Raw genomic sequence first — 12,359 nt, forward strand, 5'->3', positions numbered from 1 at the left:
ACTAGTTAGAGTGGAATATGGGCCTGGGTCCCCTTCTCTTCAGGCTATTCCAGTGATTTGCTTGCAGCTCTACTAGGACAGATATGTACTGTTTCATGCAGATATTTGGGGGGTGGGAGAGGGTCAGTGACTACTGGAGGGAGTGTGCGGGGCTAGATTTTCACCCCTCCAGTGGTTATCTGGTCAGTTTGGGTACCTTTTTGGCCCTTATTTGTTTTAAAAAGAGGTCTAATCCAAAACGTCCAAATTGTGCCCTGAACATTTTGTAAAATGTTTCATTATCACTTTAAATACGTCTCTAACATGCCGCTTAAGATTTAGATGCACTGGAGATAAAGCAACCAGAAAGACTTCTAAAGTCAGTTTCAAAAATGCCCATTTGGACATTTTGACTAGTAAGATGTCCAAATGCCGGTTTATGCCGTTTTTTGGATGCCTGTGTTTTTTTGAAAATGAGTCTCATAGGCATTACTTTGCTACTTTAACGTCAGATCCCCACCTGAATCTGTGAGACATTTTGGTGACAGTTCTATAACTGAGCACCTCCTGTTGAGCGCCTTGATGTTGTGTAGGAAGCACCTATTCTATAATGGTATCTGAGAGTTTGAATTCTGTTAGAGAATGCTGTTGTCACCCAGTATTGGTATGCCTTAAATTTAGGGACCTGCAGGCCTACCAGTTTTAGAACTGGTGTAACTTTGGTTGTCTAAATTGGAGCCCCATCTATGTTCAACCCCCTTGCAAAATATGCACTTAACACATCCTTAAAGCTGAGAATGCTAGCATGCAAAAGTGCTACTTTTTGGTGAATATATGTGTACGAAGGGGCACACAACCACAGGCACATGTACTTTTGTGATACTTTCCAGTGTTTTAACCCAACTTTCTCAGTATGCTTGAATCAGTCTTTGTTTAATACTTAAAAAAAAAATTACCATGTTGTTCGACTATATTTGCACAGTACAAGAAACTATTTGCCTCAGAAGATGGGAAAATAGGAACACCTGAAAGATTTGTAGCAGGTTCTTTGGCAGGAGCAACAGCCCAGACCTCCATCTACCCCATGGAAGTAAGCAAAACTTTTAGGCTTTTACCAAGTCATAGCACTTCAGATTTATAGAGCGTTCTAAATGTTTTACTAAACCTGCCATGACATACATTTTACTCCATTAAAATGGGAATCCTGGTTCTTTTTTCCTTCAGTATTAGCAGATCACAAAATTTGTGTATTTATGTATGTATTTATATTTTTCTGTGATGGATCTGCTAAACCTCAGATTTTGGCAGTATAAAGATTTTTTCACATGTAAAACTAGTTTAATACATAGAAAATCGCAAACAGCATATATGTAAAAAGTAGAAGCACAGAAAGTGTGTGCCTCTCTGCATGATGTTTAGTTGTTTTCTGGAGTCATAGTTTGCATGGAGTAGAGGCAGAGTTGAAATACTTTTAAAACCAATAGGAGGAAATTTTTTTCATTCAGAGAATAGTTAAGCTCTGGAATACGTTGCCAGAGGTTGTGATAAGAGTGGGTAGCATAGCTGGTTTTAAAAAAGGTTTGGACAATTTCCTGGAGGAAATGTCCATAGTCTATTATTGAGAGAGCATGAGGGAAGCCACTGCTTGCCCCGGATTGGTAGCTTGAAATATTGCTACTCCTTGGATTTTGGCCAGGTACTTGTAACCTGGATTGCCCATCTTGAGAACAGGCTACTGGGCTTGATGGACCATTGGTCTGACCCAGTAAGGCTATTCTTATGTTCTTATTGTATAAAATATGCAGATACAGGTGTAGAATACATGCACATTTACACCTTTATTTCAGACACAAGCACAAAATTTAAACCTCTCCACCAAAATACTTTACATAACTACTGTGAACACTCTTTCATAGCAGAGAAGGAAAAAGCCTCAGATCATGGATTGCCAGCAATAATGGCTCTACCACACATTACAGGCATAAAAACCCTTCAATGCTCCTTATGAAATATTGTAACACTCTTGTGCCCCCTGTTACATATAAAAACAAACAAAAAATGTGTGTGTGTGTGTGTGTGAGGGAGTTGCAAAGCATATAGGTTTGACACAAGGGTGTTACAATATTTCACAAAGGGGGTATATTGCATTGATATAACAGTGTTGGATTCATCAGTAATTGTGTTCTCAGGTACCAAAATGATTCGTTAGCCCAAAGCAGGAGGAAGTCCCTTTCCATTGCTGTTGAATCTTTGATCGGGATGCTAAGCATTCCGATTTGTACATAATCAGTTTAAACCAAGAATCTCGGCGAGAGGGAGAATTAGAAGGGCTTGAGCATGCGCAGATGTATGCTCAAAGCTGGCAGAGTCTGGGAAGAAGATCTTCAAGCGGCACCGGCACTTGTGGGCTGCGTGCCGATGCCAAAGGAGGGGTGAGTTAAAGTTGGTCGGGCGGGAGGTTCCTGTTCTCGAGGGGGGGGCCCTTTGCGAGCGGGAAGGAGCGGTTCTCGTGCCGGTGCCAGACAGAGGGGAGTGAGTTAAAGTTGGTCGGGCAAGGGGTGCCTGTTCTCACGGGGGATGCCGGATCACTCGGGGGAGGGAGTGGGAACGTATCAAAGCGAGTTTCCATTATTTCCTATGGGGAAACTCGCTTTGATAAACGAGCATTTTGGAACGGATTATGCTCCTGGAACGGATTATGCTCGTAATCCAAGGTTTTACTGTATTAACAAATCATCCGCAAAAGCGGAAATCAGAAGATTGTGTTCCTACCAGGACACTTAGGATTTCTGGATTATGTAAAAAGTCTTGTAAAAAGGGATCTAGTGTAAGAACAAACAGATAAGGGGCAGTCTTTATGAGTGCCCCTTTGAATGGGAAAGGGGGCCAATTCAATTCCGTTAACATAGATGGAAGCCTGGGGGTCATGATATAGAGTATGAATCACATTCAGAAACCAGCCATTAATTTCATACCGAGGTAAAAGGTTATATAAGAAGGGCCAGTGCACCCGGTCAAATGATTTTTCAGGATCAAACCTTATCAATAAGGTTCTATCACCCCTAGCCATAACCGCTTCAAGGGACGCTAATATAGTTCTAATGTTTTTAACCACATAGTGCTTGAGGACAAAACCAACCTGAGATTCCTCTAATAGCCAATCTATTAGCCAAAATAGTAACCAATAGTTTGTTCTCAAAGCACAACAGAGAAATGGACTGATACGAAGCCAGGTTATTTGGGTATTTCCCCGGTTTAGGAAGGACTGTAATAGAAGCTTTATGTAAGGATGGTGACAGGTTGTTGTCCCAAATGGTCTGATTGAACATAGCTGTAAGGGGGCAAACGATATTATTCTGTAGCAGTTTATAAAATTCTGCTCTAAAGCCATCTGGGCCAGCTGCTTTAAAGAGAGCATTTTTATTAATTGCCCAGGTGACTTCATCTTCCTGTATGGGCTGGTTAAGACCCAATACTTGTGTTGAGTTAAGTTTAGGAAGCACGATATTGTCTAAATAAATATCAGGGCCAAGGCCTTCACTATTTGGGTCTGTGGCTTATAATGAAGTATAGAAATCTCTAAATAGGTTGTTAATATCCCGGTTTGTATGGACCAAGGAGCCGTTGGATGTTTTGTAACATCATGATCTTCTGATATCTCCTCCCTAGATTTAGTAGATTAGCCAAAAGTTTCCTGCTTTTCTGGTCATGTTTATACAATTAATATTTATAATATAGGAGAGATTTCTTTTTTCTCTGATACAAGAGCTCATTAAGTGCTGTTTGTGTGACCAGCAGCTGAGTTCGCAGAGCAGGCATATGGGTGGTACCACACTGTCTATGTAACGACACCACTTGCCTCTCCAACCTGAGAAGTTCTGCGTTTGTAGCAACTAAAAGCAATAATGTCCTCACAAAGGACTGCCTTCGCAGCTTCTCAATATAGGATGGGATCAGTAGTGTGTTGTGCATTGCAGATCTTATAATCTTCTCATTTCTTCCGAATGAAATCTCCAAATTTTACATCAGAATATAAATCATTCAGGAAAGCCAATGCTGGGGATGTGTAGTGCCACCACACCACCTCATTAAAATCCAAATTGGGGCATGGTCGGATACCATAGCGGGTCCTATATCTGCTTCAGAAATATCCAAAATAAGTTTGGGGTTAGCCAAAACATAATCAATCCTTGAGTAAGTCTGGTGAGTCCCGGACATATAGTCCCTATCAGTAGGGTGAAGGGTTCGCCAGATGTCCCAAACCCCCAATGTATCACACAACAATGATATTCCTTTAGAGCAGTGGTCTCAAACTCGCGGCCCGGGGACCACATGCGGCCCTCAGTATGTTTATTATAATCACAAAAGTAAAATAAAACAGTTTCTTGATCATATGTCTCTTTAGCTATAAATTACAATATAATTATTAAGACAGCCAAAAGGAAAGATTTATAAACTATAAAGAGTTTTACCTCATGCAAAATTGTCATTTCTTTAATAAGACATTAACTATTTTTTCTGAGGCCCTCCAAGTACCTACAAATTCAAAATGTGGCCCTGCAAAGGGTTTGAGTTTGAGACCACTGCTTTAGAGGGATCAATCTGCTCTCTTGGCTGGCAGAAAGTTTTGTCAAAGGTGAGGGGATCTGCCACTATATTAAAGTTGCCACCTAACACCTTGACGATATCTTCCACATTAATGATATGATAATGATGTGTTGGTAAAAAAACTTTATCATACACATTAGGGGCATAGATCGAGCTTAATACAATAGAAACATGATGGCAGCTAAAGGCCAAATGGCCCATCTAGTCTGCCCATCCGAAGTAACCATTATCTCTTTCTCTCTCTGAGAGATTCCACGTGCCCATCCCAGGCCCTCTTGAATTCAAAGACCAATGATGCAGTAATGAATCTGCCCTTAGGATCTAGAAACACTTGTGTTTTAGTAACCTGCAGATTTTTATTGAACAATATTATGACCCCAGCTTTTTTCCCTTATGCTAGAGTTTCAATAAAAATAAAAATAAGGTCACCCACCCACCTTGTTCTCAGCTTAGTATGCTCTCTCTCAACAGCTACAGAAACTTGCATTTTATGGAGCACATGCAAGATCTTTTTGCCCCTTATAAGGGGCCCTATTCCCCCTCCCCATGTTCCAAGACACTATTTTTAAATCATCCATATCTCACACTAAGCCAGATCTGCGATCACAGGTGGAGCATTGTGATCCTAACATGCCGTCCCAACCTTGGGCACATTGGAGTTCACAATCCTTTCCCTCTCATCCACTCTTAAAATATTAGGAACACATCTCATCCATTCACACCCCTGAACCGACCACTCCCCGCATACCTTCCCACCCCCAACCCCTCCTCCCCAAGCCCATCTAAGAAAAGAAAAAAACAAATACAAACCCTATCCCACCCCATGCTGTATACCCAGTATTAGGCTAAGGTCACGTTAACATCGCCTCCCTTCAATCCTGACACAAAATGTCAAATACATAATTGTCACCCCAGTCCATATTCAAAGTCCTTAATAAACATCCCCCTTACTGTTCAGATTGAGTAAGACATAAGTAGTTTCCTGTCCACAGTAAAGATAAACTGTACTCTTCTGGCGATCTGCGTTTAGGTAATCCTTCCATATAGAATAGCTAAGACACCATAATCAGTTATAGCAATAGCCTTCATGAGGGAGAAGAAGTTGATGATAATGAATCACAAAATTGTTGCACCTCCACCACTTGATCAGAAAAGTGTGTCTGACCCTCATGGTTTACTCGCAACTTGGCTGGGTACAGCAGTGAGAAGCAGATCTGTTTACCATGTAGGGCTGTGCAAATTGGGGTGAATAGCTGGTACCATTGTTGTACCTGTGCTGAATAGTCGTGGAAACATAGGACTGACTTATTCTGGTAATGCAGAGACTTCCCAGATCTTAGAGTTTGTAGGAAGCGCTGTTTGTGCTGGAAGTTGAGGACGCCAAATATCACCACCTGTGGCCTGGTGGTATCCTCTCTGCGGGTCCCCAACCGATGGACTCTTTTCAATGTGGAATGTGGGTAGAGTCCTCCAGTGCCAGGGTGGAAGGAATCCAGGTTTCCAAGAATTTCAAGAGATCTTTGTCAAGGATTGCTTCTGGAAGCCCCACTAGCTTCAAGTTATTCCTTCTGAATCGGTTTTCCAGGTCATCTGTTTTTTGCTGTAGATCCTGAATCATTTTTTGAAGTGAGGCTTGAGATTGTTCTAGGGTGGGTAGTGGTCCGCCATTCTAGTTAGCCTGGCATCCAGCTCCAAAGTCAAGCAATTGATTTTTTCATGGGCCTCCTCCACTCTATCGTACAGTTGTTGCAATTTTTTATCTAAACATAGAAACATAGAAACATAGAAATTGACGGCAGAAAAGGGCTATAGCCCATCGAGTCTGCCCATACCAATGACCTACTCCCTGACTTTTACTCCCCTATTGATCCCATGTGAATATCCCATTTTCTCTTAAAATCTGACACGCTGTTGGCCTCAATCACCTGCTGAGGCAGCTCGTTCCAATGATCGAGTGCAGCCTCCACCACTGCCGTTACTTTGGCTGTGATTTCTGATGTTCAGGTCAAGCTGATGGTGTGCGCAGGAGGCAAAGGTGGCGCCGCCGCCATTTTTGAGTCCACAGGCCATTGCCTATCTTTGTCTTTTCTTATTGATTTAGAAGACATACAGAGTCAATATGTGGCAGGAATGCTGAATGTAAGTGAGAATGATCTTTGGGGACTGATTTTTCAATTCTGAAGGTGGTAAAAGTAGACAATGCTTATAATTTGAAGGGTTGTACAGAGCTTGGCTCAGTTGTGTCTACTCCATAGTATGGTAACACGTGACCTTTGTTCTAAACACCTTTATTTCAGAGCAATTTGTGTGTTGTTGGGGTCAGTTCTTGCAGCCTGTTTTATAAATGCATATAAGCATTGATGTGGCATTTATGAAGTTGACCTAAAATTAGAGACCTGTTTGCAGTTAGCTATCATGTTATAATATTGCTCCCTTAGTACTTCTGGTCTGAAATCCCAATATTTTTCTTTCTTTCTAATATATGAACATCTATAATGTACAGTAGCAGTGTTTGGGTAATTTTAGTACTGTTATGGTAGAGGTCATTTGTCTTTATTTTCATGTACTTATCTGACCTCAGAGAGATATAGTATGTAATGGGTCTTCCTAATATTTCAGAGGAAATGCTGCACATTGCTGTATGGAAGATCTGGGTATGAACTTGCGCTTGTGCTTTCTTCCTTAGATAAGCCATACCATACCATACCATAATATATAGTTTCTTATATCCCGTAATTTTCAACAAGGAATCATTGCGGCTTACAATAAGATTGGGATACATTAGCAAATAAATTAGTCCAATAAAAAAGGTATTTTTTTTTTCCTTTATGTTTTTGTTTTATTTCTACATATTACCTTGAAGAGTGGACTAACATGTCCACCACACCTTTTCATTCAATTAGATTGTAGAGAGCGTTTTGGATAGAGATCAGTCATTATAAGGAGAACTGGGTTAGAAACTGGCTGTCGGACAGACGCCAGAGGGTGGTAGTTAATGGAAGTCGCTCGGAGGAAGGAAAGGTGAGTAGTGGAGTCCCTCAGGGTTCAGTGCTGAGGCCGATCCTGTTCAATATGTTTGTGAGTGACATTGCTGAAGGATTAGAAGAAAAAGTTTGCCTTTTTGCAGATAATACCAAGATTTGTAATGGAGTGGAAAATATGATAAAGGATCTGCAAAAGTTAAAGGAATGGTCTAATGTCTGGCAACTAAAATTCAATGCGAAGAAATGCAGAGTAATGCATTTGGGGATTAATAATCGGAAGTAACCGTATATGCTGGTAGGTGAGAGGCTGATATGCACGGACGGGGAGAGGGACCTTGGGGTGATAGTGGCCGAAGATCTAAAGGCGAAAAAACAGTGTGACAAGGCGGTGGCTGCTGCCAGAAGGATGCTGGGCTGTATAAAGAGAGGCGTAGCCAGTAGAAGGAAGAAAGTGTTGATGCCCCTGTACAGGTCTTTGGTGAGGCCCCACTTGGAGTATTGTGTTCAGTTTTGGAGACCGTATCTGGCGAAGGACATAAGAAGACTTGAAGCGGTCCAGAGGGGGGCGGAAAAAATGATAGGTGGTTTGCGCCAGAAGACGTATGAGGAGAGACTGGAAGCCCTGAATATGTATACCCTAGAGGAGAGGAGGGACAGGGGAGATATGATTCAGACGTTCAAATACTTGAAGAGTATTAACATAGAAAAAAATATTTTCAAGAGAAAGTAAAATGGTAAAACCAGAAGACATAATTTGAGGTTGAGGGATGGTAGATTCAAGAGCAATGTTAGGAAATTCTACCTTACGGAGAGGGTGGCGGATGCCTGGAATGCGCGCCCAAGAGAGGTGGTGGAGAGGAAAACGGTGATGGAGTTCAAAGAAGCGTGGGATGAACACAGAGGATCTAGAATCAGAAAATAATAGTAAATATTGAACTAAAGTCAGTACTGGGCAGACTTGCACAGTATGTGTCTGTATATAACCTTTTGGTTGAGGATGGGCTGGGGAGCACTTCAATGGTTGGGAGGGTGTAGATGGGCTGGAGTGAGATTTGACGGAGACTTTGGCAGTTGGAACCCAAACACAGTACCGGGTAGAACTTTGGATTCTTGCCCAGAATTAGCTAAGAAGAAAAAATTTAAATTGAAAAAGTTTAAAATTGAATCAGGTTGGGCAGAATGGATGGACCATTTGGGTCTTTATCTGCCATCATCTACTATGTTATGTTACTATGAGAAACAATAAGTCTTTAAAATTGTTCTGAAACTGTAATAGGAGGGGATCTGATGTAAGTATAGGAGTAGTCTATTCTAGACCAGTGATTCCCAACCCTGTCCTGGAGGAACACCAGGCCAATCGCGTTTTCAGGCTAGCCCTAATGAATATGCATGAGAGAGATTTGCATATGATGGAAGTGATAGGCATGCAAATTTGCTTCATGCATATTCATTAGGGCTAGCCTGAAAACCCAATTGGCCTGGTGTTCCTCCAGGACAGGGTTGGGAACCACTGTTCTAGACTCTGGGGCCCAGGGATTTGAAGGTGGACTCAAATCATTTTTTTCATTGAACTTAATGAGGGGAGGGAAAGGACAGCTTAAGACATTGCATCTTTTTTGAATTATGGGATGAATGAGGAATCTTGATGTCCGATATTAGTCTTCCAGAGTTGTCACCATAAATTGTTTTCTAGACCATGCGGGAGATCTTGAAAATAATCTTTTTTTCTCACTGGTAACCAGTGCAAGTCTCCCAGAAGTGGGCTAATCCTTTCAAATTTGCCTACTCCAAAAATTAATCTGGCCATGATATTTTAGAATAGTTGCAGTCTCTTGTGTCCCTTCTCAGTGATGCAGTAGTACAAGAACTTGCAGTAGTCTAGGTGTGGTAGCAAGACAGCCTGTGCTAGTTAGCCTGTCTTAAAAGGGATCGTATTGTTTTTACAGAGTAATATAGTAAATTTTGGCAGATAAAGACCTGAACGGTCCATCCAGTCTGCCCATTAGTTATACCCATAAAAATACATGATTAAATTAACTTGTCTCTTCTTTGCTATTTCTGGGTCAGACTGTAAAGTCCACATGGTATTGACCTAGGTTCCAAATGCTGAAGTTGCCATTGAGACTCACTCTCAATAGCAACTTCAGCATTTGGAACCTAGGTCAATACCATGTGGACTTTACAGTCTGACCCATCCTGTTTGCTGGATATCTACCATAAAGTCTGGCCAATAACATCCTCATGTTCCAAGTTAGTAGAGTTCCCATTGATGCCCTCCCCAACCCATCCTACTCTAAATCACAACATTTGGGACACAGATCGTGCAAGTCTGTCCAGTTCCAGCCTTAGTTCTTTAATTTACATCCTTTGTTTTCTAATTAGAAATCCTGTATATTTATCCCACCCTTTTTTGATTCCATCACTATTTTCCTTTCCATCATTTTCCTTTCCACCACTTCCCTCTCCGTGAAAAATAATTTCCTAACATTGTTCCTGAGTTTTCCTCCCTGCCCTCTAGTTTTATCACTTTATCTTCTCTGTAAAAGATTTGGTTCTATATTAATACCTTTCAAGTATTTAAATGTCTGTATCATATCTCCCCTGTCCCTCCTCTCCTCCAGAGTATACATATTTAGGTCTTCAGTCTTTCCTCATACTTCTTTTGGTTCAAACCCCTTAACATTTTTGTCGTCTTCCTTTTGACCGCTTCAAGTCTTATTTTATATCCTTCACCAGATACAGCCTCCAAAACTGAATACAATACCCCAAGTTTAGCCTCTCCAATGACCTATATATAGGGGCATCAACACCTTCCTTCTGCTGGTTATTTCTTTTTCTACACAGCCTAGCATCCTTCTGGCTACAGCTACCGCCGTATCACACTATTTAGATGCCTTTAGATCCTCGGATACAATCACCCTAAGGTCCCTCTCTCCATCTATACTTATCAGCTTCACACCTCCCAGCACATACGATTCCCTTGGATTTCTACACTCCAAATGCATCACTCTGCACTTCTTTGCATTGAATTTTAGTTGCCAGATGTTAGACCATTCTTCTAACTTTTACAGATACTTTTTTATGTTTTCCACTCCCTCCAGGTTGTCTACTCTGTTACAAATCTTGGTGGTATCCGCAAAAAAGGCTAAGCTTATCTTCTAACCCTTCAGCAATGTCGTTCACAAACATTTTGAACAGAATCATTCCCAGCACCGATCCCTGAGACACTCTACTACTCACTTTTCCTTCCTCTGAGCAAATTCCATTAACCACTACCCTCTGGTGTCTGTCTGTCAACCAGCTTTTAATCCAGTTCACCACTTTGGACTCTAACTTCAGCCCATGGAGTTTGTTCAAGAGCCTCCTAAGAGGAACCATGTCAAAGGCTTTTCTGAAATCATAAGTAAATTACATCTGGTGCACATTCTTGATCCAATTCTCTGGTCACCCAGTCAAAGAATTCAATCAGATTTACCGTATTTTCACGCAAATAACGCGCACCCGTATAAAACGCGCACATGGGTATAGCGCGCAGAAATCACGATGATATGTACAAAAACTTTGGTATACCGCGCTCACGGGTATACCGCGCATGCTAACCGACGCTCCTTTCGCCCGCCCTGACTTTCCGACTCTCCGTTCACCCCCCCTGACTTCCGTGCACTGTCCCCCCTTGAAGGTCTGTCCCCATCCTGAAAGCCTGATGCCCCCCCCCCCGACGTCCGATACATCCCTCCCCCCGAAGGACCGCCGACTCCCCAACAATATCGGGCCAGGAGGGAGCCCAAATCCTCCTGGCCACGGCGACCCCCTAACCCCACCCCGCACTACATTACGGGCAGGAGGGATCCCAGGCCCTCCTGCCCTCGACGCAAACCCCCCTCCCCCCAACGACTGCCCCCCCAAGAACCTCCGACCGCCCCCCCAGCCGACCCGCGACCCCCCCTGGCGACCCCCACGACCCCCCCACCCCCCTTCCCCGTACCTTTGGTAGTTGGGCCAGAAGGGAGCCCAAACCCTCCTGGCCACGGCGACCCCCTAACCCCACCCCGCACTACATTACGGGCAGGAGGGATCCCAGGCCCTCCTGCCCTCGACGCAAATCCCCCTCCCCCCCAACGACCGCCCCCCCCAAGAACCTCCGACCGCTCCCCCAGCCGACCCGCGACCCCCCTGGCGACCCCCACGACCCCCCCACCCCCCTTCCCCGTACCTTTGGTAGTTGGCCGGACAGACGGGAGCCAAACCCGCCTGTCCGGCAGGCAGCCAACGAAGGAATGAGGCCGGATTGGCCCATCCATCCTAAAGCTCCGCCTACTGGTGGGGCCTAAGGCGCGTGGGCCAATCAGAATAGGCCCTGGAGCCTTAGGTCCCACCTGGGGGCGCGGCCTGAGGCACATGGTCGGGTTGGGCCCATGTGCCTCAGGCCGCGCCCCCAGGTGGGACCTAAGGCTCCAGGGCCTATTCTGATTGGCCCACGCGCCTTAGGCCCCACCAGTAGGCGGAGCTTTAGGATGGATGGGCCAATCCGGCCTCATTCCTTCGTTGGCTGCCTGCCGGACAGGCGGGTTTGGCTCCCGTCTGTCCGGCCAACTACCAAAGGTACGGGGAAGGGGGGTGGGGGGGTCGTGGGGGTCACCAGGGGGATCGCGGGTCGGCTGGGGGGCGGTCGGAGGTTCTTGGGGGGGGGCGGTCGTTGGGGGGGAGGGGGGGTTGCGTCGAGGGCAGGAGGGCCTGGGATCCCTCCTGCCCGTAATGTAGTGCGGGGTGGGGTTAGGGGGTCGCCGT

The 12,359-nt window shown here is 44.1% G+C and overlaps 1 protein-coding gene across 1 annotated transcript in view; it reads left to right on the top strand.

Moving 5' to 3' along the window:
* SLC25A24 (solute carrier family 25 member 24) overlaps positions 1-12,359 on the top strand; it is a 118,923-nt gene that overhangs the window by 88,168 nt on the left and 18,396 nt on the right. Inside the window, exon 7 of the mRNA XM_033916547.1 lies at positions 962-1,069. Within this exon, the coding sequence (XP_033772438.1) occupies positions 962-1,069 (108 nt within the window). The remainder of the gene's footprint in view (positions 1-961; positions 1,070-12,359) is intronic.

The sequence above is a fragment of the Geotrypetes seraphini genome, chromosome 12 (assembly GCF_902459505.1).
Source record: "Geotrypetes seraphini chromosome 12, aGeoSer1.1, whole genome shotgun sequence".
Classification (NCBI taxonomy): domain Eukaryota; kingdom Metazoa; phylum Chordata; class Amphibia; order Gymnophiona; family Dermophiidae; genus Geotrypetes; species Geotrypetes seraphini.